Source organism: Limanda limanda, chromosome 18 (genome assembly GCF_963576545.1).
Source record: "Limanda limanda chromosome 18, fLimLim1.1, whole genome shotgun sequence".
Classification (NCBI taxonomy): domain Eukaryota; kingdom Metazoa; phylum Chordata; class Actinopteri; order Pleuronectiformes; family Pleuronectidae; genus Limanda; species Limanda limanda.
In genome coordinates, this window is record NC_083653.1 from 6,953,929 (window position 1) to 6,980,841 (window position 26,913).

Consider the following 26,913-nt stretch of genomic DNA (forward strand, 5'->3'; position numbering starts at 1 on the left):
TGTAGGGACGACAAAGTGAAGACACAACCCTGCTTGAAGTTGTACACATTAGCCAGTTTGTACAATATATATATAAAGACTCAACAGCTTCTAAGTTGTGTTGAGTCAGCACAAAGGGCGACTAAGGATTGGAATTGGCAATATATAGATATATAATATCTTTGCAAAAATTATATTGGCATTATAGTGAGTGGAAAACTGGGCCTGATTACCCAGGGTTCCATTTGGCGAGGTCCATTAAAAAACCTGAATTGTGTGTGTGAATATGCAGTAGTAGTAGTCCACGACACAGTGTTTGTTTTTGGTTGTGTTGGCTGAAAGTTGTTTTTGCGTTTGCTTATATAATTGGTTGTGTTGTTTGTTCTTCCATCTCGACTTGTTTTAAATCTGTTTGTTTTGTGGAAGTGTAAGACTAAGTAGACACGGCCAACCAATGATAGTCTATTTACCAACAGTTTTTGTTTAAACCAAATACTTCCAATATTTTCTTTAAGAAAAGTTAACCACTTGCTGCTTCGAGCTATGTATTTATGTGCAGATGTTGACATGAAGCAGGAAAGGGAAAACGAATGTGAATCGAAAAATGAATACCTTCAAAAAATTATGTAAAGTCACCTAAAAAAAGCCCTCAAAAAGCAAATTAATTTGCCTGAATAATAATCCTTACAATTTCAATAGGGCCTCACGTCTGTCAGTGCCTGTCAGTGCTCTGGCCCTAATAATAAAGACTGAACCGAGCTCCTGCAGGAGCAAGAGAGCGAGAGAGAGGTGCACTGTGCGTAAAGCACGTTGCGCCAACATCCGCTGCTCAAGTAACGAGTAAAAGTTAAAAGTCGTCAGGAAAATAAATACTCAAGTAAAGTACAGATATGTGAAAAATCTACTTAAGTACAGTAACGAAGTATTTCTACTTTGTTACTTCCCACCACTGGAAACAAGTAGCCCTTCGTACTACTCAGTACCTTCGAAGTAGCTCTCAGTCTAAAAAAGGTTGGTGACCCCTGGTCTAGAGTGTGGCTGATTTTACGGAGCCGTTGCCAATACTAGGAAGTAAAGCATATTCGATACGATATATATATATATGTTTAAATTGTGAATAACTCTTAAGATATCGTTAACGAACCCTCGTGGAAGAGAAATGAACTTGAGGCTTGATATCTTAAAGTTTAACCGGCTGAGTTTGCATGTTCCTGCACAGATACACAGGTTAACTACACGTCTGCTGCAGTGCGTCACACTTTGGCTTATCTCATATTCCTCTGTGTAACTCATTGTGAAATGCTTCTTTTATTAGAGTCTATAGCTTCTTGTAAGTTCATTCTAAGGTTCTTATCTTTGCACTCATTCCCCTGTGGAACCGTTCAGTCTTCATATTCTAATATAAATCACGCGGGAACATCACGTGCACTGAAGTGACATTTAAATGGTTGTACAGCCTGATACCTCACTGTTCCTCAATAAACGTCTGATGAGGAACTGTGGATGCAAAGCTTCATTGATTCGGATGCGACTGCTCAGACCCAACTTTATGTGAATGCGTGTGAAGTTAATAGGAGAAGTTCCAGACTGTGGATTACAGCATGTGCCGCTAGTCAACATTAAACCTAAGTCACCAAGTTGAATGTTTAATGCGGTCGTAGCTCACTTTCAACCTCTGTCACAGGTGTGTTACTCGTATTCCTCGACAAAGCGCCAGGTGTTCTATAGGTGGAAGGCTTTGCATTATTAATCAGTGCGCCTTGTTGCTCCCCGTGTTCACCACTTAGTAATTTGTAAGCATTTACTCTCTGCTCTGTGCAACCAAACACCACCGACAGCCGGAGTCACTTCCACAGATTCAACCAGCCAGCTGAGGGGATTTAACAACTGCTTGTGATATCCCGTGCTCTTCTTATACATGTGTCAGTTTGTATGTTCTCTGTTCTGTTCCAAAAAATAATCTAGAGTCCAAAACACAAAGCTAAATCATTTGCTGTCTGACAGGAGAAAAACTGAACAGCTGCAAATCCTCACATAAGAAAATCTGGAACAAGAAAATCATACTTTTCTCTAGAAATTCATCCAATACATTCTCACTTTTCCAAACAGTACAACCAATCAATTATTAATTTCAACACTTACGACTAGTACGTAATACTAAGTAATAGTCGTAAGTGGATGCCAAATACTGTCAGATGCACCAAAAGTAATTTCCAAAGAAAAAAAATAAAAAGACTAGGTTTTCTAATTGCAGATAATGGATTTCTCATAGAATATGATATCGCTATAATAGATGTACATCATCTTTCTTTGGATGTAAACGCTCTATTGAAAGAGGAGCAAAAAGCAGCTGTGCCACTTAAGAGTCAAAACAAAGGTGAGTATTCTTATTCATTTTCCTGCTTCATCTGTATGCGACCATCTGCTCTTCTGCCGTTTCTGACTGATTTCTAATCAAGAAGAGATTGAACTGTATGGGTAGAAAATCCACATTGATGTCCACGCTGGGAAGAAAGTAGCAACCACTGCAGTTTAGAAAGGCAAAAAAAGGAATTTGACTATTTGGAAATATATACGTGGAAACATCCCTCAATTTTCTTGATGGTGCAGAGGTGATAATCTTTTATGCAAAAAAGCTAATAAACCGAGGCACTAAAGTAAAAAAAGCCTTTACTCTGCAAAGAAACAGGCACCTACACACTTGTGTGGCATCTTTGCTTAGTTTATACAACATGAACAAAATTTAAACATGTTGTTATAACATATACATAACCATATACAGTCTATAACCAGGATTTCTGGAGAGTTGTTCAACAACTTCCTGGGTTCTAAGCAGGTTTATCTCTTCCAATTGAAGCAGCCTGTCTCTCACAGGGGTTTGAACAGTTGTGTGCCTGGTGACCCATCGGTGAGCGGCTTGCCAGACAGGCCCATGTGCACCAGAACGCCGTCTCACCTGTGTAGCCCGCGATCCAGCCCCACGAGGACACCATGGCCAGCATCCACTTGAACATGAGCCCCTCGATGTGCCAGAACATGGAGCGGTCCCACACCCGCAGCGGCTGGAGCAGCAGCAGGTACAGGCAGTAGGACGGGATGGCCACGCAGTTGTTCAGGACCATGAACACGAACCGGAGCCCGGCCGTGAGGAGAACCCAGCCCAGTTTGCCGGCCAAGAGCTGTGCCATCCTGAAAGACACCTTCTGGAGAGAGAGAGAGAGAGACACAGCAGGGGGGGGCGGGTTAGCATCTCACACAACACAACCGGGCTCATTTGTGTCGTTGTGTGCACCACCTCAATGTAAACAAACCCACTTGAGGAGGAGGAGGAGGAGGAGGAGGACACAGATCTGCAGGACAAGCCCCCAAATGTTGGAGCTCTCACCCCCTGGGGAGAGTGTGTGTGTGTGTGTGTGTGTGTGTGTGTGTGTGTGTGTGTGTGTGTGTGTGTGTGTGTGTAGCTGAGGCTGCTTCCCTGCCTCTAACAGAAACACCCTTGGAGGATGGTCTCGATCTTCTGCTTCAGATCCAGGAGATTTAACCCGAGATGGTGCTGGTGCTGGGTCCCCCCCCCCCCCTGTCTGGTAGCTGCTAGCTGGTTAGCCTAGCCACACCGGGGACACGCGTAGAGACAGCGCCATATAGGGACGAGTCGCCCGGGACGTGGAGGAGCTAGCGGGGGCTGAGGGAGCCTGGAACCCGGGCTGAGTGACTGGAACCCGGGCTGATACTGGGAGGACCGTACTGGGAGCGGTGGTAACACCCCCCACCCCCCCCAGGCGCTATCAACATTGCACAAGCCCCCTTGATTGATGTGACAGTGGCCGCTAATGAGCTCAAGGGCTGTGTGTGTCTTTTTAATGACACACGATAACAAATGGATGCAAAGCTCACTGTCCTCCAGGTTGTAGACAGACCCCCAACCCACGTGTAATTGGGTTTAAAGTCCGTTATCTCATGATTACTCACCCGCGTGATGTCACTGAAGCATCCAAGGGCGGCCGGTGGGGGGGGGTGGGGGGGTGAAGGTAATTGCTGGAAGGGGGAGCGAGATCACCCGGATCACGTGTGGCGGCGGTGGTCCTGCACGGTTCGGTTAGCGGGGGTCTCGCTAGGTGGACATGGCCCCTCGTCTCTGGGTCGAACCTCCGTGGATGTTGCAGCAGCAAAGCCCGTACGGCGAGACCGCGGCTGCTGCTCCCATCGAGGCTAACGTCACCCGGGGCTGCTGGGGGGGCGAGCACCGTTAGCTCGCTAGCTAGCTAGCAGGCAGCTCCGCTCGGACGTCGCTGGCTCCATCTCAGTCGGAGACACCGGGATAAATCCACCGGTGCATCATCATCATGGTCGTCGTGGTGGTGGTGGTGGAGGAGGTGGTGGTGGAGGAGTTAGCGGGCTACCGAGCTCCCATGGACGGGTAGCGGGAGGGAGGCGGGTCGGTGGCCGGGCCTCGGATCAACGCTGCTCGCTGCACGGACGCTGCCTCGCGTTCACACCGCGCTGGCTCATCGGACACCCGGGGGTTCGATGCTGGTTCGTCGGCTTCGTTCTCTCCCTCCAGACCGCGACCCTCAGCACGTCAACGTACACAAAGAGCAGCGGGGTGAGGGCGGAAGCCGCTCCGACACGCCTTCAGAGTAAAAGCAGCGTGGAATCGATGACATAGCTCAAAACTCTAAGTGCTTTTAAAAAGGGTTAGTTCACCCAAAAATTTAAATTCACTCTTTCTCTCCTCAGCACTGTGTCAATGGGGGAGAGGGTGAAGTGTTTGAGTCCACAAAACACTCTAAGAGTCTCACTGTTGCAGCCAATTCATATACAATGAAGTATATGGGGATCACTTCTTCAAATGTTTATAAAAACACAACACGAATAAACATACAATGCCTCCAAACTGCTCCTGTGATGTCATGTACTTGAGTTACATAGTTAGTTTAAAACACTGAGTAGTTCATGGTTAGATTATTTTAATTTGCAGTACTTTATTTCCTTTTATCTTGCTTCTGTATGTTGGACTTGGTTGAGAATCAAGATTGCGATGATAAAACAACCTTTTGAAATAGATATTTTATTTTACTGAAGCTAAAGTCAAGTGATAAACCTGAACCACCCCTTTGTAAGGTTACCCAGTTTATCCTATTAAAGACTGTACATTTTTATAGATTATTTAACACGATATATATATATATATATATATTTAAATTCACTCTTTCTCTCCTCAGCACTGTGTCAGTGGGGGAGAGGGTGAAGTGTTTGAGTCCACAAAACACTCTTAGAGTCTCAGGGGTAAACACTGTTGCAGCCAATTCATATACAATTGAAGTATATGGGGATCACTTCTTCAAACGCATATAAAACACAACAGTAAAAAAAACATAAAATGCCTCCAAACACTTAATTTCATTGTTAGATTATTTTATTTGTCAGTCCTTTATTTCAGTACTTTATTTCCTATTATCTTGTATTATCTGTGTGTTGGACTTGTTAAGATTGCAATGATAAAACAACCTTTTGTAATAGATATTGTATTTTAATTAAGCAAAAGTCAAGTAATAAACCTGAACCTCACCTATATGAAGTTATCCAGTTTATCCCATTGAAGATAGTACCTATTTATAGAACATTTTACATAATATATATATCATCATTGTACATCTTGGTTGTAGACCATTAATCCTGATTCACATTTAGTGAGCCTGTAATTCTGCATAAATATTACAACTGACTACGATAGAATCAGAATCACACTCAATAATATCCTTAAATCTGTCAGATCTCAAGATGACAAATCCAATGCAGCTTTTCCTTTTAAGGCCAAATATACAACATGAGAAAGTCAGTCTTATTTTTAATATTACACAGGAATATAAAATGAATTTCCCTGGTTTAATGACATAGTAAACTGACTTACTATACATTAATAAGTTTAGCTTGTTTTAATTTGAAAAGCAGGTTTTGGAAGTATGGTATTGATCCCTCACTTCACTGAGGTTCACCTGGAGCTGGTCGCTCTGTGCGCAGACTCCCTGATGTCAGGTGCTGGTGGTTTTGGTCTCTACGAACAATTTACTGTTTTTCTAATGTTGTGACTCATTCTCATATCATCACTTCACAGCCACTGGTCTCACTTCCGGGTTCAAATTATTTCCAGATGACATCATCAGCTGTGTGTGTGTGGGTCAGTGTGAGTTAAGCATTAATATCAATTTACGTCTAATTAGTAACAGCAACACTTAGAGTTTACACCATTATGATGTTATAAAATGTTGGACGATGTCGAGCCTCTGTGTTTTTTTAAATTAAAGATATAAGATCATTGATCAGCGTCATGATGTAAAATTGAAAATTGTAAATGTATTTCATGAAAATTGACTAAATTCTGACTATTTCACATTGAGAACCAGAAAAGTGAAGAATTGACAGAGATTTTCTGGGGCTTCAGACTCAGGTGTTCACTCAATGACTGTGGCCTGCCTCCCCTTGGCCCTTTATGTTATTACACTTTATGGAGAAATGACGACACTAAATCCAAAGACACCCAGCGCTTAATTGTCATGTAGATCACTGAATGCATGACATATGATTGGATTAAAAACTGCAGTGAGATTAAATTAATTAAAAGCAACTAAGCATTTTATGGTGGCTGATTTCCACCTTCAGAGGCAAAGGACAACGTCAAGTGTGGACTTGTCCAAATGACTTAACTATTGTGCCCTTTACACAGTTTAGAAAGATTACACACAATAAGCAGAAGTAAAATTCACTCTGGTCTTTTAATTAATCAAAAAATATTTACATGAGTTTCTGCACACAAGAACTGTTCGACAGTAAAGAAAACACAGAGTTCACTAGAAGCGGGAGTAGGCTGCCCTCTGAGGAGCAGGCGGAGGCGGAGCTGCAATCGGCTGCTGCTGTTGCTGCTGCTGCTGCTGCTGCTGCTGCAGGTGACGGAGCTGCTGGGAGTAAGGATCCTCCAGGGATTTAACCGACACCGTTGTCTTGGGCCCAGTCTTCCACTCGGTGCCACTCTCGTCCACCACAGACGCCTCCACGGTGACGGTGTGGGTGCCCAGGATGGAGAAATTCAGCAGGAACTGGGTGCTGAAGTAGTCATTGTGCGGCTCCACCCGCTGCTCGATCTCATTGGTTTTAGTGTCAAGTGCGATCTGAAAGGTATAAAATACATGAAAACAAGGGAACCTGAGCAACAACACAGCCATGATTCACCAAAGGTTCAACGAGTATAACGACTTTAGTAGTTTGATGTGTGGATGAATACAGATGCAAGCATTTTCTATGTTTCCTTTAAAAAAAAAAGGAAATTCAATCTATTATCAAATACGAAGGCAAGAAGCTGGTGTGCACCTTGTACTCCGGCCCCGTCTTGCTCTGGAGAACTGAAGTGACGTTGAGACAGACAGACTGGATCTTCCTGAAGAGTCCCGGAGTGGAACCGTGCTGCACCACGCCCTCCACTTTAAGAGTCAGCTGCTGGTTGTTCTGCACTGGGATCGGTTCAGTCGGTGTGCGAGGGGATGGAGAGAGAGCAAGCTGGAAAAACAAAAACACGCCCAGATTAGTCACGAGAGAGATCGAGAATGTCTTATGTGGCTACAGCTGAACTACAAGTCTGCTGGACCACACCCATTTAAAAAGGACACTGTATACTGTAGACAGCATGTATTGTCTTTGTCTGTGTCCTTGCATGTCAACCTGTCTTGACGCTGATGTCAAAGAAGTGAATGTAAGGGAGAGTTAAAGAAACATTGACAAAAGGTGGATCTATAAAATGTCAAATAAAAAAATCGGAGCAATTAGGGAGTGATTCTGTCATTCTTCCTTTGGTTGACATTAACAATAAAAGGAATCCTGTACGTGTTTGTTGTCCTGAGGATATTTAAATCCAACCAAACTAAGCCTAAGGTTATGGATTATGATGTCAATTATGCTTTTATAATTTCCTATGTTTTCATATGCTGTTTGTGACAGTCTGTATGTAAAAACTACTGAACCTCTTTATCTGACACTTGGTGGAAGGATGGGACGTGGGCCAAGGAAGAACCCATTACATTTTGGCACAGATACAGACAAAGACGGAGACCCAGGGATCATTTCTCAGAGAATAATTCATGGATCTAAGGGACTTTAAGGGACAGATGTATACGAGCGTGGGCGATCTGGTGGGGCTGGATTCAATCTAAAGGGGATGTCTGGCTTTGGAGGAGTTGTGTGCTCTAAAGACTTAGCCGTTACCTTAATGCTTGTTGACTGGAGCTTTTGGAAGAAGTACCTCTGGAAGGACAGCGGGACCTTGAGCAGACCTATGACAGCATCACAGAGACAACCTGTGTGCTGGAAACAATACAAAAAATACATTTGCCACCGTATTAAACAGTTTATTGCAGCTTATTTACATTTTTATAATTTATTAATTTAACTAGCTCACTGAAATAAAAACATGTTCAGGAGTAGCACATTACAATATTTAATGAGATTATAAAAGAGTATATTGACACAGCTACATATTTATATACAGCAATGAGTTTCTAACATGTTAATGAGTTAACAGACTATTTGCTACAATCTTTAGACGTCACATATTTTGAGACTAACTATATTTTAAGATTAAGATACATTAATTTATCCCACACACGTGCACAGACATGCACAGGCACACTCATCCAAGGGGAAATTGACACACAGAGCAGTAGGCAGCCATGTACGGCGCCCGGGGAGCAGATGTTAGGGGAGGAAGGTGCCTTGCTCACGGGCACTAGACAGGGTAGGGAGAATCCTCTTGGATTCTTGGATCTTTGGACAGATCAATCCAGGTTCGTCTTTTTGTTGTTTCTCCGTGGAGTCGAACCAGAGACGAACCAGAGACCTTTTCTGCCACTAGTCCACCGCCTCTCCCTTATGTATATGTTTATTTTTTATAAATACCATAATAAAGTTATTATTACCAGGTATGACACTGGAGGGTGTTTCTTTGTGAGGCCCTCCACTTCCTCCAGCACGTGGTTGAACACCGACATCATCCGTCGCTCGTACTCACTCTCTGTCTGCACGGAGCCCAGGGTGCCGTACTCCTGGAAACTAGAGAATGGAAGCAGAGAGAGATGACCCTCAGGGGACGTGTGCTCCAGCAAAGCACTTCTAGCACAAAGTATTCACATTCAATGGTACAGTGATAACAGTAAAACCCTAAAATGGCAGTCAGTGGAGTGCACACCTCCGCCAAGGCCGAAAATCCTACACAATTGTCTAGTTATTATAGTAGAAATATAGAGGAAAGAGGAAGCGGTTTGATGCAGTTAAAGAAAGTGAAACCTTTTTTACACAAAGAAATGACATGGGTAGAAGTTCTCTCTACAGAAGTTTCGCCTGACATTAGTAAGTAATAGAATGAATCATAGCTGAATTTGATTTCTTGCCTAAAGCATTACACAAATCCCAATGCCCCATTTTGCCAACCACACTCACCTGGCTGCCTGTGGGTCCAGAATCAAAGCTTCTATCACGTGTGAAACAAGCAAACAGCTCTGTTGTTGTCTGAGTGGAAAGTTAAAGAGAAACAAATGGCAGGAGAGTAAATGAGTCAAACACTCAACGTGACAGTGGCGCGGCCGAGGCATGTCTGAGGATACAGCTCCACGTTACGAAGCGTGGCGTAGTCTGCGTCAAACGAGGACTGGTGTAAGTCAGCATAGCGCGCTGCCAGACTTCTGAACTCGTCCATGCACACTTTCATCTGAAAACAAAACAAAACAAGTTGGAGAGTTCTACACTGGGTGCGTCTAGACAGCCGAGCCGCACAGATCTGACTTCAGCGTCTTACCTGCAGTGAGATGCGGCCGCAGCGCTGCAGGTCGTTGCCTGAGGTCTGAGCGATGGTGGTGGCGATGGCGGGAGGAGGGCTGGTCTTCAGGCTGTTGCACGTGCAGATGAGCTGCGACAGGGCTTGCAGAGTGTCAATCCGCAGCTTAATGAAGTCACACTGGAAGGTAAGCGGGCTGAGCGGAGTGCTGGCGGCCTGGAGAGAGGGATTAATTAGTTAGATGTACATGGACACCACAGTTAAATGGTCACACGGGTCTTTTTGAAATGACCTAACAAGATGAAGTCAGGTACAAGAGGTTAGAGTTGATTCATTAACAGTTTGAGATGCGAAAGAAATTAGCTTGGATAGCAGGAGTTGTCAGACTGGATATCAGCTGCTCTAGACATGATGTTATTAGTGAAGGTAGATCTGCAGGAATGATTTGACAAGCAGATGTCTGGTAGGGAACTGACTGTGAGGGAGGCGATGCCCTTCTGGTAGGAGCGCAGGGCCTCGGCAATGGCGGTCATGGCTCCGCTGTAGTCGCCGTCCTCCACGTGACACAGGCACTGCTCGGCCTGCGAGAACTCCTTCAGGCTGTTCAGCCAAAAGTAGAAGTGCTCCGATGCCACGCGGGTCCGCAGACTCTGGTACAGCTCGCTGGAGAACTCATGGCAGCCCTGCGGATTAGGGATAAGAATTTTATAATCCTGTCGCAGGAGGTGGGCGGCGCCTGGTGACATCATTTTTATCTCCAAAAGAGAAGAAAGAAAGATTCGCTAACCATGCGTGAGGCTTGGCGTGCGATGCGATACACCGTCCAGCCATTAGCCACATTCTCCAGCTGCTGTTTGATGACCGTCTTCACGTCAGCTGATAAAGACGACTGGCTGGCAACAAAAATCACGGTTGCCAAGGAAACCTGCAGCAAACACAGTGAGTGGGACAAGTGTTCAAATCAAAAACTGGAGATATTACATATAAAAGGCAGTGACATATTAATTTTGAATGTAATGTCAACTAGTGTGACTCAATCTCTTACCAGAAGCTCTTGCTGCTTGTCAGTGGAGGAGTGACTGGCCACTCTGTACAGGTCCACCAGATCTCCCAGCATGCCGTCGCCCAGCACCGGCAGGTGGGTGGCGATGGCTGCCAGAGCGTGGCACATGAGGACGCGGGAGGAGTCGCAGGATAAATGGAGCTGACCAAGCAGAAACTCCACGGCCGACTGGCTGAGATGGGGCCGACTTTTCAGCATCTTGACCAATGAGGTGAGGGCCGTCTAGGGTCAACACAAAAAGGTAAGTAGCTAAAGTTTTGTCCCAAGACACCTGAAACGTCTATTCAGTTATCCACACTCTGTAATAAGAAAATAAGCTTTAACAAGGTTTTTAAAATCTGCCCCATGTCTTACTTTGAGCGTGGCCTGGGCACTGGGGCTGCTGTCCTGACTGCACAGCATCAGAAGAGACTCCACTCCCAAAACTGTGTCCTGCTCCAGCTGCACTATGTCTTAGAGAGAGATTTACACACACAGGACGTCAATCACAAGAGCAACGTGAGGTGTGAATCATTTGCATTTGCAATACCGGGCATCAGACTAATCCCAAACCATCACTTTTTGTAACTTACCTTTCTCTGGGCAGGAAATGGCGATGTTGGAAAGCACAATGACCCCGTGAGCAGCCACTGCCAGGTTGCTGTGGTAACAGCATTCTTGCGCCAGTTTAACCAGGTCAGTGAGCGATGGGAGAACCGAAGAGCTACCTGAGTGTGTGAGAGGAAAACACGTCAGTCCAGAGATGCTCTTCTTCTGGAATGAATATAACAACAATGACAACATATATGGCTTCGTTAAAATATGAAGATGATCAACATGATGGATCCCCAAGTCATAAAAACCAGCCTCCTCCATGTTAGGGGGTGGGACCAGTAAAACTACTACATCTCAAAGATGGTTTCTGTCATTTGAGGTAGTTCTTATCACAGTGATGTTTGTTCAAGTGTTTCATGTTTCTGATGGCCTCACCAGTATCAAAGATACTTTAGCTTAATTTTTGTAAACAGGAGGAAGTGGAGACACGTCATCCATCTTTAATTACAGTCGATGATTAAAATGAACATTACCCGTCAGGTTGCTGAAGTACTGCTTGATTGCGATGGTTCCAGAGAGGGTGGAGAGAACAGACAACATTCCCAGCTTCAAGCTGTCGTAAGGGCTCGTCAGGGCGCACTCGCACAGAGTCTGGAGGTGTAAACACATTCATATTAACCACTGGCTTCTAACCAGCATGAAGTTAAGGCTGTGGTACACTTTTAACAACTGAAAATCTACCTGAGTGTTTTCTCTGATCCAAAGATGAGGAGCCTTCTTAGCCAAGAGCTTTAGATCGTTGATCGCGAGTCTCTTCACAGCTTTTCTCGGATCGTCTTTCAGGTATTGTAGGAGGAGCTGTAACTGTGTGGAATCAAAAGAGACGATTTTAAATAAGTCAAGACAAAACATTATCGCGGGTACAGTATGGTGGAGCTTCTTTCGTGGTCAGTACCTGCTTAGGGATATCAAAGAGGGAGAAGGCAGCCAGCTGGGTGAAGGTGTGCAGGGTGACGATGACCATGGGGGTGGAGGGATACGAGTTGACCAGGTGCTGCAGCAGCTCTCTGCTGCTGGACGCCAGGCTGGCATCATGGTGCATGTGCTGCAGCATCGGAATCAACTTCAGCTTCAGCTCCACTGGAGTGTCCAGACCTGGGGTGAAGGCGCAGATGGAAGAGGAATGAAACGTCTGGAAAAAGACGACGTGAACGAAACAACAACTTTCAACTGTCGCCTGTTTTTAAGTGTTTTATTTGAATGCTGAATATTTGTTCGGAAAATCTAAATCCAAAGCTTGTCTGCGAGTGCTTTCCCAACAGATCTTACCTTGAATCATCTCACTGACTTTGTTGCAAATCCCAGCTGCAAAGTCTCTGAAAATTGGAAACAGCATTAAATAAACATCAAATTCATGCGATCCACAATGTCGACTCCAGTTCAGCTCAGGTAATGAATCTCCTTACTTTGACTGTGCAGAGAAGCTTGCAGCAGCGTATATGGCCGCCTCCACTTCCACATTGTCATGAGAGTCCAGACTTTGGCGAATACTGTGGTGGGCGTTCTTCCTCTCTGGGATGATGGAGGCCAAACTACCAAGCATCCTGAACAAAAATGGAAAAGGGGACATTGTTTTGAGTCTCACACAACTGGAAAAAGACACGAGGAGAGGTTGGCTAACATGTTACGACACATGTATTCTAGGGTTGTAAAGTGGTATATGCACTGTGATAGAAATCCTGTGCAAACCAGCCACATGTGCAATGTCTTCATTACCTCAGCGTGATGGCTCTGGCCACGGGGTCGTTGCTGTGGATGACGGAAAACACCCTTTTCACAAATTCGTCCACATTGAGGATCTTCTCCAAGTGTTTCTCACTCTGCTGAGTCACCTTCAGCACACACAGGCGCAGGAAGTTGTTCCTGAAATCAGAGGAAACCACCAAACATGTTTGTGCCACAGTAAAAACTGTCAAATTACTACAACGCCATCTCACTAGTGAACAGCCAACCCACTGTGGCACTGTGCAATTACCCTGGATCTTTATAATAACCACTGTACAATTACTCCCGCAATCATATTTATTTATTTCACCCTTACAGTATAACAGTCATACTCATACCGTTTAATATTTATCCCTGCACTTCTTGGACTCTCCACTTCTTTGCACTATTGTTGTGTTACAATTCACAGCTCCTGTATATAGGCATTCCTCCTTGAATATACTTTATTTTCTTAGACCGTTGCACTGTTTGTATTGTTTTGTGTTGTGAGGTGTATTCTGTGTAAGCACACTGAGAGCCACTTTACCAAGTCAAATTCCTTGTTTGTGCAAACTCACTTGGCCAATTAAACCTGATTCTGATTCCTGTTAATTAACTTATTATAAAAAATCTGAGCCTGACTGATAAATCTGTTGTCAGATAACATAAGCCAGTGTAAACCTTTCACAAATGTGTCTGTATGCCTCTATGCTTCAAAATGAAACTTTTATTTTACAAAAATAAACAATGTGAATGTCTGTAACTTATTCAAAAGATAGATAGATAGATTACTTTATTCATCCCCGAAGGGAAATTAAGTTGTCATAGTAGCCGGTATATTTGAATACAATACAATAAAATAAAAAATATTGAGGTAGAAAGAATAAAAAATAGAAACACAAGATAAGTAGGTAGATAAGGTGCAGTGGCAAGATGATGGTAATAGTACTGATGGTATGATGGTAATGTTATTGTTAGACAGTATATAAAAATAGTACAGTATATATAGTATATAATATAACATAATATATATTTATATATGATAGTAATTATACCAATATAATAGCAGTATATAGTAATAATAGCAGCAACAGTATATATAATAATAATAGTAGTAATATAATAATTATAACATGTACACATGTATAAATATGTGTATATAGACTTATATATACAAAGAATATACAGAGAGTATGATATAATATATGATATATAGTAGAGGTATAAATATAAGTATTTGACTATACAATAGATAATATAATATACTATGAGTGTAAGAATATGTAGACAGGGTGTGCAAAAGACTATATTATTGTATAAAATGATATATAATATCAATATGGTTTATAAGCAGCAAAGCAAAGCAAAGCTGAACAGATGGGTTTTAATCTAAAGTTGCTTTGAGTTCAAACTAATAACAAACTTGACTGAGGAGGTAATGAACTCTCCCTCTCTGATCCAGCATCAGTCTGTGAAGTGTCCCTACCATAGACTGTATATATAGGGTTAGGGTCCATACCATAGACTGTATATATAGGGTTTGGGTTAGGGTCCATACCATAGACTGTATATATAGGGTTTGGGTTAGGGTCCCTACCATAGACTGTATATATAGGGTTAGGGTCCATACCATAGACTGTATATATAGGGTTAGGGTTAGGGTCCATACCCGAGTCTGAAGATGTCTGCCAGCTTGAGGAAGGCGGAGTTGATGAGGATGGGGAACGGATACTTCTGGAAGAGTTTGGGGAAGAGGACCACGGCCTCGCACTGCTCCCCCAGCTTCCCGGACCGCAGACCTGGGGCAGAAAGCAGACATGTCACCGGGGCCATGCACAACACACACAACTGTCGTGGAGGGGGGGAGACACAAAACACAACACAACATAGAGCCGGGTGCTAGCCCGTTAGCATGCAGGCTAACTACCTTTGTCCAGCTCCATGAGAGCGGAGTTAGCGTCCAGCTCCTGTTCTCCATAGCAGGCCTCGGACAGGAACGAGCGAGCGGTGGAGAGAGACATCGTTAATGAAGTTTATAACATTTAAATCCAAGTATGGCTGCGTCCATGGAGATCAGTGTCCGGCAGAGAGAGACACACGCTGATGCTACTGCTATTACACTTCCGGTTCAGGGTTTGTTCTCACAATAAAGCGACGGTGAAGCTCAAGTCTTTGGTTATTTCATTTAACCTCAAAGCATTTTTACATTTTCATTTTTACTTCACTACTTGATTATTTATCTTTTTTTTATTTTATACACAAATTATTATATGATAAGTGTATAACATATTATGTGTTAAATAAATCAAACTACCCAAAAGTAAATAAAGCAGTTGAAATGATAAATATATCATTAAAATAAAACACTTACATGTTCATATATAAGTAACAATAATCCAATGATATAATGTCACTGACATGGATCATCCTGAGTTCCTTCACTATTATATACAAACATAGAAGTATTTTATTTTATCACATTTATTTGCAAATACATTATTTACTTAATTTAGAATTTGTATATATAGAGTGCTTTTACTTTTATTGGATGATCGAAATATTTACAAGAAGAAGAAGAAGAAGAAGAAGAAGAAGAAGAAGAAGAAGAAGAAGAAGAAGAAGAAGAAGAAGAAGAAGAAGAAGAAGAAGAAGAAGAAGAAAGAAGAAGAAACATGGTTACAACATGATTTACAACCAGATAAAATATAAATTCATAATAAGATAGAGGCACAGATATAAACATTGAGAAAAGTAAAACCAATAGAAGTTAATAAAGATATATGTATGTATATAGGATCCGGACAAATGAACAGGGATGGTTCTTTATTTTGAAAGAGCTTCGTTACTGAGGATGTTGAACTTTCCAAAGCAGCGGCACAAAGGAACCGGAAGCGGCTGATTCCACCAATGGCAGAGAGCGACGCGATTTCGCGGGGGATTCATCTCTGCCTGCACCCGATCCGTTCGCGGGAAACACGACCAGCAGCCACAAGGCGGAATAAAGACGCCGGACGACTTCTCCAAACCTGAAACACTAACTTCTGATCGAGTGTTCGAGCAGCGCAGCGATGCTTTTCCGCTCGATCGTTGACAGAGGAGTCGGCAGACGAAGGCAGAACGGTGAGATTAGAAGTTTGACTGTGTGTTACTGTGAGTTTGACCCAGCTAGAGCCACCGTTAGCTTACTTTAACATGTCATTCAATGAAGATCTGTCTGGTCTAGCTTCTCTCATGCATGAGCCACTTTAGATCCTCGTTTTACACATGTGGAGGAGGGTTGAAGTGACCAGTGCAGAAGACAAACACTTTTTACCTCATGTCCTGGATATCTTGAGCTTTGATCATATAATTCAACTTGTTAATATAAGTGTTTCAATCAGCTGCTTCTGAGGTCACACTGTGAAACCTCGTATAGTTTCAGCTTCAGTAGGTTGAGGTGTGTCATGGTGACATATCTTACATTTCTAGTCAGGATGTTAGAAAAATAGCCTGTTAAAAAGTTCAATGTTACTTCCTGTGAAGCCTGGTTTCATCCACCCAACTGTCCAGAAACCCACTAATGCTCAACCAGCTTTGACAGAGTTTTAAGAAACCCGTGACCAGCCAGTACTTTACATTATGGTTAGAAATGGAGGATTTTGGGGGGGCAGATACAAATCCTCATATTAGAAAGTAAAAGATCAGCCTGCAATATACAATATTGGTTGATATACATATTTTTTAAGATTGGCAACAATTCCTAAGTTGTCTTTAGCCAAACTTTATGACAATGACATGTAATTAAGGTTTGATATTTTACAGTTTAACCATAAACTAAAATCTAATTTATAGAACTTGAATTGACATTGCATTGTTTTAACTGTAAAAATAAAGACAAGGATATCTGCAAACATAAATGCTGATACGGATATCAAGTTAGTAATGACTTTAGCGAATAGTTGATGATTTTGAAATGGTTGCTTATTAATTCCGTTGCAGTATAGCTGAAAACTAAAAACAGATGTATACGTTCAGAAAACCTCCCTTGAACATGAGAACTTCTGCTCATAAGGAATGTGGAGATCCTTACCTGCAGAGCATGAAGTCATAATATGAACTGTAAAGATGTAATTAGACTGACAAGGCAGGACAGATGTTATATTATGTCTGTAATACATCTGACTGAAAGCTTGTTTCTCTCCAGCCGTCCCTGCAGATCCTTGGCCCAGGCTCCCCCTGAGCTCTCTGCTTCAAGGCTTCAAGTGCGTCCGACACGACGAACACATCTCCTATGGAAACCTGGGGGACTCCGTGCCCCCATTCGGATTAGCTTTCTCCTCTGGTAACCCCCCCTGCATTTTACCATAAAACCAGACACATCAGAGTATTGTGGATGTTGTCATTTAACTTGCTCTTTTAATGTTTGTTCAGCCGGGACGCAGCAGAACATCCTGGCTGCAGCCAATGAGGAAGGCATCGTGAGGATCTACAACACGGAGAGCAGAGAAAACCCGCTTCTCAAAGGTATGTGTAGAGACTCGTTTGTCTGCAGTTGTCCCGTCTATCATCAGGAAATGTCCCAGGCTGATGGTATGTGAACTTTTGCAGAATGGCTGGCTCATGAGAACGCTGTCTTTGACATTGCCTGGGTACCGGGGGAGCCTCAGTTAGTGAGTATGAATCATCAATCATTGTAATTCTTGATTTTACATTATTCTCTGTGTATGCTTTTGCTTCTGCACATATTAAACTCTTCACCCGCCTCCCCAGGTGACGGCTGCAGGAGATCAAATGGCCCGGCTGTGGGACGTGAAGTCCGGAGACATGTTGGGCAGCTTCAAGGGTCACCTCTGCAGCCTCAAGTCTGTTGCATTCGCACCTCAGGAGAAAGGTACGTCTGAACAAACATGTTAGAATTCACAGGACAACATGGATTTGATGGTTTCTAGGTGACATAATCCAGTTTATTGAATCTGGAATTATGGTCACCTGTTATTAGGTTTACTTTCCCCTGCTGTTGTTGCACCAAATAATCAGTAAGAACATGCAGAAATGTAGATTACATTAGGTTTTGTTTTTAAACTGAAGTAAATAAACTTTAGTATTAACTTGAGTGAGAGTTTTCATTAAATTTCATATCCGTCACATTAATACCACTTTTTTCATTCTCTTTTCAACAGCTGTGTTCTGCACTGGAGCCAGAGATGGAAATATTATGGTCTGGGACACGAGGTGCAGCAAAAAAGGTATTTTGATTAGTTTGATTTCAGTAGTAGGATTTCCTTTTGATATCAATAATACGTATATTTTTGACCCACCTGATATAGATTATTTTGTATTGATCACATTGCGTCCTCCCCTCAGATGGTTTCTACAGACAAGTGAAACAGATCAGTGGCGCTCACAACAAAGCAGAGACCAACGCCCCCTTGAAAATAAAGAAGAGACGTAGCAGCACTCGGGGCATGGCTCCCAGTGTGGTGAGTTTGTTTTTATAACGGACCCTGTTTGTTTAAATTAAGTGAAATGGAGAGCGGGAAGGTGGAGAGGCAACGCTGATCCTCAATATTTTTCATTTTCCGCAGGACACCCAGCAGAGTGTCACCGTGGTTTTGTTTCGGGATCAGCACACGCTCATCTCCTCTGGGGCTGTCGATGGGTAAGAAACCACTGTTCATCATTAAACATGCAGAACATCGGTGTGAACATTCGTTTTGTCATGCTGAATTCTTTGTATTTTTAATTCCACCCATCCAGAGTGATCAAGCAATGGGATCTCAGAAAGAACTACACTGCACACCGTCAGGATCCGGCTCCACTGCAGACGTACCCGTACCCGGGTTCCTGCATGCGCATGAGGCTCGGTGAGTTTTCTGCCACACTGGATTTTAATTTTTACACGGAGCTAGATGCAGTAAAACAAATGAGCTGAATATTGAACTGTGTGTTGCAGGTTATTCCGGACTTGTTCTGGACTCCACAGGATCCAATGTGATGTGTAACTGCACTGATGACAATATCTACATGTTCAACCTCAGTGGAATAAAGACAAATCCAGGTAAACAAGGGCTTGAGTCATAGGGTTCACTTGTGCCAAAATAGGTCTTTTCCTGTTTATCACTGACATAGTACCATTGCAGACCACTAGATGGGACTGCAAGACTAATGTCCTATGGTTTAACTATCACAAGGAGCAGAATCTCTCTGATACAGAGGAAATGTTGACATTCAGAGACATGGTGTGTTAATCATATCTTTCAAATCAGAGTTTTTTTTATCTGTTTACGATCTGAGAACTGAATCTGCTGAACAATAATCACACCATCCGGACTAGTCAGCCATCTTGAAGCAAAACACATCTGTTTTAGATCAGTTGATCACCTAATTTATCCTCATGGTGTCTTGTCTATGCTCCTGTAATCAGATTTTAACCTTTGGTTTTACTTAGAATTCACGGTTTTCACGGGATGTTAAAGCAAAAATGCATTGATCTGAATTTTAGGGCTATAATACATTACAATATTACCTGCTAGGTCTGAAACATGTTTATTTTGGTCTTTAACGTTACTTCCATGCATTTTTAAACAGAAACGTCGGCAGTATGTATAATTTGTGATGTCTGTTTGTGTTGTAGACAGACATCACAAATGTCTCATTATTATCTCATATTATTATATTATAATATCTTTGCTTGTTCTTCTTCCACAGTGGCTGTTTTCAGTGGTCACCAGAATTCCTCATTTTATATCAAGTCCACTATCAGCCCAGACGACCAGTTCTTGGCCAGTGGCTCAAGTGACAATCACACGTACATCTGGAAGGTAAGGTCGTCCTCATTTCACCCTCATGATGATGTTTTCAGTGTTTTGTGTGGCTGACACATGTTTGTCCATTTTTATATCTCAGATTTCTGAGCCTCAACATCCTCCCATGACCCTTCAAGGCCACAGTGAGGAAGTGACATCAGTCGTGTGGTGTCCCACAGATTTCACTAAGGTAGAGCAGAAAACGAATAACTATCGTCACCTTCATACCCACATATATAAATACAAAACCAAAACCAAAAACCATATGTTAGTTTAATGAATTCCATCCTGTTTCCTTTGTGCAAATCCTACAAATGAGTCTCAGGACAGGAAACTGGATTCTGTCTCTGTGTAATCCTCACTGCTCTGTTGGCAGATTGCTTCCTGTTCGGACGACCACACTGTCCGGATCTGGAGGCTTCACCGGGAAACAGAGGAGGTGCAGTCTGCAGTGGGAGAAGCAAACCTCGTGGGCTGGGCGCGTCGGAAAACTCCAACAGGTTAGTATTTCAACTACCATCCTTCAATCCTTGTTAACGACCGACACCTACCATGTAATCATATATACTGTATGTGGTCTTTAACTTAACAGCAACATTTCTGGTTTCATTCCATCTCTGTGCTACTGTCTGACTATGTGAAATGTGGAATAGCTTCTTCATAAATCTCCCTTCTTTCTTCTGTCAAAGTCCTTATAGTGTCACACTAGACTAAAAAGCACATTTTCTTTTGTTAAGGGCCCTCAGTCAGAGCTGAGACAACTCCCGCCAAAAGCCAGAGGACAGAGAGTCGTCCAGGCCTCGTGTCTCCCCGGCTCGCTGCCTGTGCTCCGAGTGGAGCCGCCCTGCCTCTGTCCTCCAGCACCACTTCACCTGTCCAGCCTCTGGATGCAAAAGCTGCTGCTGCTCGCCAGAGAACGCCATCCTCTATCAAACAGTGGTTATCTCCGAGCCGCGGGTCTCCCGGTCAGGTCACCCCTCCTCTCCGCAGGGTTCTGAGCCCGTGTGCCCAGAGTCCGGCGAGCAGCACCTCTCCCATCGAGCGACGGGCCAAACGGCGGCTGGAGAGTATTGGGTCAGCCGGCTGTGAGGGCGCGGAACAATGCGACTGTGTAACTGAACTTTACCCTGCGCCCAAGAGAGGCCGGACCTTGGCTGGTATCTGCTGCCCTGGTCATGAGAGCAGGTCACAAACAGACTGTCCCGCAGACGACAAGCAAAGCTTATCGAGACAGAGTGGCAAAGAGAATTACTCTCCCAGAGGAATGGACTGGCTGTCTGCGATGGCACAAAAGATGAGGAAAGGTCAAGGAAGCCCGAGTAGTCCCAGAAGTCCCAGTGCCTCGAAGAAACAGGAGGGGAAAACACCAGCTTCACCGGTTAGTACCACATTCAGATTTCAGATGTAAATATCTTTTAACAACCTGTACATTTACTCAGTTTCTTTAGTCCTTCTCTCTCGTGTGTCTTTTAAATAAAGCATTCTTCAAGAGGATTTTTTTCTCGTTCTTTCAGGGAGAGATTCATTTCACCTTTTAACCAGTAGAGAAAGTCAGAGTGAAGACACAAAAACATGTTATCTCTTGTAGCTTGGCGCTGTTATCAACGCCTTCCTTCACTTTCAGCTACTTGGAATGTCGCCAGTCTAGAAATTCAGGCTTTAAAGTCACTGAATAAGAACTAGAAAGACACACAGTAGAGCAGATACCTCCACCATGGCTCAACAGTGTCCTTCATTTCAATCAAGACGCAGCAAATCAGTCCCCTAAATATGGCAGATTATTTTTCATCAAGATCCATTTATTATTCCCTGGGGAAACAAAATGTCCGTCTGTATCACTGCTAATATTTGCATGCATGTTTTTTAAATAGCTTTAAAAGTGACCATTGCAGTTGAAGGTTTCTGTTTTTTCTCTTTCAGACGAGCCGCTCGCCGCAAAGCATGAAGAAAATCTCCACGTACTTCAGCAGACCAACTCTGGAGTGACCTGCTCGAGTCGATCACATGTTCTGTGCTTCTGTTTGAATGCAATGTTTTTATTTTTGAGTATATCTTTTATATGTGATGTGGTACCCACAGACGGTAAAGCCTCTGAGAACACATGACTTACATTAGCACATGAACCCGACGGAAACCGAACATTTGATGCAGCAGTTTTCACATCCACAGAGGCTGTTTTTTTTTTTTTTTATTTAGGTATTTGCATTTGCCTCCTACACAAATGTTCTGGTGCTGTGCTGAGAGACTCTAGTTTGAAATCAGGTCGCGTTTCCGAGTAAATTTTTCACTTTACTCAAACCTGAAAACTAAGAGACGATGCACCATTTAATGCAAGACTCCACGTTTCATCAAGGTGCTCAGGAGTTTAACAAGGTATTAATCTTCAAGCAGAGAGTTGTCCACAGGTGTAGATATTTTAAATTCTGCTTAAAAAAGTACAATTATTTAGCTTTGAGCGCTTTTATGAACTTCACTGAGTGTACACAGATCACCTCTGTAACAGTGTGTCATTTATATTTTCAGCTCTGGATTTTGTCATGTCAGTGTTACGCAAATATAAATCGGTTGATTTAGATTTTCTTCTTTTTACTTGAGAAAATGCTCAAGTTGTTTATATGTACAAAATAACCAATGATTGTTGCATGGTCCGTTTGTATTTAATTAACATAAGCTTGCTGTGGTCTGACCTTTATTAAATTGGAGTCAGTTTCCGTTGTGTTTGTTCTGTTTTATTTAAACACTTTGACCCCTACAGTCAAATTTATTTAGTATTTCAAATAGAAGACATTAGATGTAGGAAACCTGCAGTTGAACTGAAATGTCTCTGATTTTCTGTCCTGTCAAGCAGCTCACAACCTCTGACTAGCATAATGAATATGTTCCTACTTATCTGCTTAAATTTAAAATATATATATAAAACCATCCCCTGTTCCAGAACTTGAATTCTACTTGTTTTTTTACCTACAATCGAGGTTACATGAGACATGCATGATTGGAATTATATCTGATATTGACCGGCTGATTGGGAGACAGTGCTTGGGTTCTCTTGCAGGATAACATCCCAGAGGGAAGAGCCAGCCCTTCCTGTGAGCCACCAGGGGGCCCCCAAAAACAAACCTCATTCACCAAATTAGGCTTTGCTACTGCTCTTTTATTTATGTGGAGACAATTGTGAATAATCATATTTGTTTGATCTCAAACTGGCATTTTCAGGTTGTACTGTGAAAATGATTATGTCAATAAATGTAATTTTTACCAGATGCAGAACGTCTAGCAACAAAAGCTTCAATAGGGTGTGTGTGTGTGCCAGAATCCTGCCTGTCAGTGAAGCCTTTTTATATTGAAAATAAAGCGTAATACACCCAAAATAGAAAAAATAACCCAAGGCTCTCATTCTGTGGGAAAAGCCTTTAATAGAGTGCCTCATGCATGGCAAAATTTAACATGCACTTTGCCGCACATTGGAGTGTGATTCTTATACTTAAGCTCAGTGGCTTCCAACGTATTTTTAGTTATTCTCGTACATTAAAAATGTTATTTGTATGCACATATTTGTCAATACACAGGTAAACTCTTTACCCTAAGAGTTGAGGCAGTTCTCAGATGGTGGGAATTATTAGTGTGACACATCAAAGCCCTTGATTGACAGCCAGTGTGAAGTAGGGGTGGGAATTGGGAAAAATGTATTGCGATTCTGCGATATATTGCGATACTGCAAGTATTGCGATTCGATTCTGCGATATATTACATAGATAGATAGATAGATAGATAGATAGAGTACTTTATTCATCCCCGAAGGGAAATTAAGTTGTCATAGAAGCCGGTATATTTGAATACAATAAAATACAATACAATAGAATAAAATAAAAATATTGAGGTAGAAAGAATAAAAAACAGAAGCACAAGATAAAATAAAATAAAATAGGCAGATAAAGTGCAGTGGCAAGATGATGTTAATAGTACTGATGATATGATGGTAATGTTATTGTTAGACAGTATATAAGAATAGTACTGTATATACAGTATATATTGCGATTAATGTCCCCCATATTATTCAAAGGCATTACAAAAAATGAGGGAATTAAGACTGCTCAACTCACTTCAAATGTCACATTTATTTCTGTGAACAACATTGTTTTCTACACATTAACTGAAGTGCAAAAACTAAGAAAGGGTACTGCAAAAACTTTGGCCCTCAGGTGAAAATGGCTGAAAACAAGGGTTTTGCATGAATAAGTATACAGATCACGCAGATCTCTCGGCTCTTTAGTGTGACTCGAGCGGATACAGGTTGAAAACCACTGCTCAGAGATAACAACTGCATAGGAGAGCCTTCAAATGGATCAGGCTGATTGAAAAGCAGGGCCCCCAATCTTATCGTGCTAAGGGCCCCTGGGTGCAGGAGTCCGGCCCTGCTGGAGACACGCCCCTCTTTGCACTTCCATGAGATGCACTGACGGATAATATATTGACAGATATTACGTTTCTGTCGTAAAACATGTCTCGACGCTGCGGATTTTTACGTACTTTGTACCTATGCTTTGTACCGCACGAACTTTCCTCTTTCCTCCAGCTGCCATTCCTCAACGTCCAGCGTTTGTTTTCACGCGTCACGTGTTCATGAGCCCGCCCTCTCTCCCCGTCGATTGGCCGGAAAAGTTTCCAGCTCCTGCTTCCGGGCTTGTGATTGGCCGGCCGCGGCTGTCAGTCTGTGACGCAGGCCTGTCAGTGCTCCTGCAGCGCACAGTGGTGTTCGGGGCAGACGGCGGCGGAGCGGAGGAGCTGGACGTGTTTAATGGCTGAACTCTCGGCCCCTCGGCTGCTAACGTGTTGTATCTAAGATCGATCTTTGTTTTTCAAGAGGCTGCGGGACCGAGGGCGGCTGTAGCGAGGCGAGCAGACCCGCGTGGGGCCGCGGCTAAGTGGCTAACTTGTGAATGCTAAAGGAAGCTAAGCCTTTGAAGCGAGATTGAACTTCATCGATCTGCTGAAAACACCCAGCGGAAGTGGGACACGGATTAAACCCCCCCACACGGCTCGAAGGCCTTTTTCTTATGACGGAGAATCACCTCTATTCCCTTGGACTATTTTTCCTCGCCTAACCCCCACCCCCTCCCTTTCCTTCGACAGCAAACGGTTGTCGTAGTGGCGTACATTAGCATTAGCTCGTTTTTTTTAAGCTAGGTGCTAGCTTGCAGCCTAGCAGCACGATACTTTGCGTTGGCCCCTTTGCTTCGGTGCTCGTTCGGAACACTTTCCACGACAATGCCTTGCACAGGCGGACAATTTGTCAAAACGATGCAGCATCAACGGCCGGCAGTCGTGTGAAGTGTAGCGGTGATTGTGTCGTTCGTATCAGGCAGTTGTTTGTCGTCTTCATCCGTGTTCCGAGGATCGTCCCCCCGTGTTTCAGAAGGCTAGTTACCCCCAAATAACGCAGCTCAAGGAGGCAGTGAATCATCTCTAACCCGAGCTAACCTGCTGGATCGTACTCAATAACCTGGAATAGGAGACGAGCCTAAAGTCGTGCAGTTTGCTCCCCATTTTGTGTGTGTGTGTGCGCTGATGTGAACGAAGAGGAAGCCCTCTCCAGTTTTGACCCAGGGGATACAATAGCATCATCTGAAGCAGCTCGTCGGGTTGCATGCGTCAAGATGTCGGCCATCTCTGCATCCGAGAAGGTGGACGGGTTCACTCGAAAGTCCGTGAGGAAGGCCCAGAAGCAGAGGAAGTCCCAGGGCTCGTCCCAGTACCGCACCCAGAGCGCCCCGGTGGAGCTGTCCCCGCTGCCGCAGCTCAAAGGTACGGCCAGGGGGTGGAGGTCTTTGTGTCGTTGTGTTGATGTGCTGGATCATCAACAATAATGTTCAACACGTGCACGCAATTTGTGCAAATGTGCGCATATCACACACACCCACACCCACACTAATGTGAACAAGTCAGCCACTGATTCCAAAGAGTAGTGGACACACCTTGAAACATTTCCCTTCTGGGTTTCTTGCTTATTTTCCTCTGCACAAACAGGTTGCAATGATTCTTAGTGATTTTGCATTAAACAGACACGACTATGTGCAAAAGTAGATGACATTATTTTTGCATTCAGTTGAAGTTTTGGGCTGACACGTAGAGGCACATCAGCACAGAGATGTGTGAGAATGGATTAACAGTGTTTCTCTAAATCCCTCTTAACCCAATCAGACTGAGACCATTTTCCTATTCAAATGAATGGGGGAAATGGACACACTACTGGACTGCACTATAGCTCCAGGCTTGATTAAAAATGTCTCCACAAAGAGGTGTGTGGAGTCACGATGTGTACAACACAACACTGCTCCCGTGACTGCTCACATTGCAGCTTGTGTGTTTATGCTGGTATAGAGGTTGTTGAAAGTGAAGACAACCTTGAGCAAGTTGAGGAAAGGCTTGGTAATCTTTTCTCTGCAGCTTGACAAGTTTATATGGTGTGATGTTGCAAACCGTTTCCAGTGCAAACACGCTGAAGTAGAACTCGAGTTCTGTGCCAGGGGCAGAATCACTAGAACATCTCATCGAGGACTCAAAGCTGGCTTAACTCATTCCCATTCATTCCCATTCACTAAGTCCAGCAAGTATAGGAATTTGAACTTCGAGGTTACTGGTCACAAGCTGCTTGACCCAAAGCCTGATGCTTGAGTTTACTCACAGTGCCACAGTTATATACTACAACATTTTATATAACTAAAAAAATACCTGTAAGATGTATTACAACACTGCAACTGAGAAAATTAGAGCTATTAATTAAGGTTTGCTTTTGTTTTCATAGTTTTGGCAGTCACATGACCATTCTTATGTCACTGGCATGAGTAAGCAGTAAGCCGTGGCACGTTGCAGTAGAAGAAAAGAATGCATCAAGCGAAACGTGACGCTGTCTGGGATAATATGGATGACTGGTATTCAAGTTTGGAAAGTCTGTTGTCAGTTGATGCAGTTTT

General features: G+C 43.2%; 4 protein-coding genes across 4 annotated transcripts in view; 2 read left to right on the forward strand and 2 right to left on the reverse strand.

Moving 5' to 3' along the window:
• Window positions 1-3,984, reverse strand: part of lpgat1 (lysophosphatidylglycerol acyltransferase 1) — a 43,142-nt gene extending 39,158 nt beyond the window's left edge. Inside the window, exons 1-2 of the mRNA XM_061091354.1 lie at window positions 3,949-3,984; window positions 2,936-3,182 (exon numbers count right to left, since the gene is read on the reverse strand). Of these exons, the coding sequence (XP_060947337.1) occupies window positions 2,936-3,167 (232 nt within the window). The 5' untranslated portion in view covers window positions 3,168-3,182; window positions 3,949-3,984. The remainder of the gene's footprint in view (window positions 1-2,935; window positions 3,183-3,948) is intronic.
• A 2,749-nt stretch (window positions 3,985-6,733) lies between these two features.
• ints7 (integrator complex subunit 7) lies at window positions 6,734-15,230 on the reverse strand. Its single transcript, XM_061091609.1, has 20 exons — window positions 15,085-15,230; window positions 14,827-14,956; window positions 13,170-13,316; window positions 12,860-12,997; window positions 12,723-12,769; window positions 12,349-12,548; window positions 12,135-12,257; window positions 11,927-12,044; window positions 11,432-11,566; window positions 11,214-11,311; window positions 10,842-11,081; window positions 10,584-10,721; window positions 10,273-10,479; window positions 9,818-10,012; window positions 9,627-9,730; window positions 9,463-9,531; window positions 8,943-9,075; window positions 8,233-8,331; window positions 7,345-7,530; window positions 6,734-7,145 (listed from the first exon to the last, which is right to left on the reverse strand). Exons 1-20 carry the CDS (start codon window positions 15,176-15,178, stop codon window positions 6,828-6,830), a joined length of 2,919 nt encoding a protein of 972 aa, XP_060947592.1. The 5' UTR covers window positions 15,179-15,230; the 3' UTR covers window positions 6,734-6,827.
• A 995-nt stretch (window positions 15,231-16,225) lies between these two features.
• Window positions 16,226-21,928, forward strand: dtl (denticleless E3 ubiquitin protein ligase homolog (Drosophila)). The gene is made up of 15 exons (XM_061091977.1): window positions 16,226-16,277; window positions 17,341-17,478; window positions 17,568-17,660; window positions 17,745-17,806; window positions 17,907-18,027; window positions 18,317-18,382; window positions 18,501-18,616; window positions 18,722-18,795; window positions 18,894-19,000; window positions 19,090-19,194; window positions 19,845-19,957; window positions 20,043-20,132; window positions 20,319-20,442; window positions 20,680-21,320; window positions 21,863-21,928. The coding sequence occupies exons 1-15, from the start codon at window positions 16,226-16,228 to the stop codon at window positions 21,926-21,928; spliced, it is 1,968 nt and encodes a 655-aa protein (XP_060947960.1).
• A 2,751-nt stretch (window positions 21,929-24,679) lies between these two features.
• ppp2r5a (protein phosphatase 2, regulatory subunit B', alpha isoform) overlaps window positions 24,680-26,913 on the forward strand; it is a 29,880-nt gene continuing 27,646 nt past the window's right edge. The window contains exon 1 of the mRNA XM_061091039.1: window positions 24,680-25,744. Within this exon, the coding sequence (XP_060947022.1) occupies window positions 25,597-25,744 (148 nt within the window). The 5' untranslated portion in view covers window positions 24,680-25,596. The remainder of the gene's footprint in view (window positions 25,745-26,913) is intronic.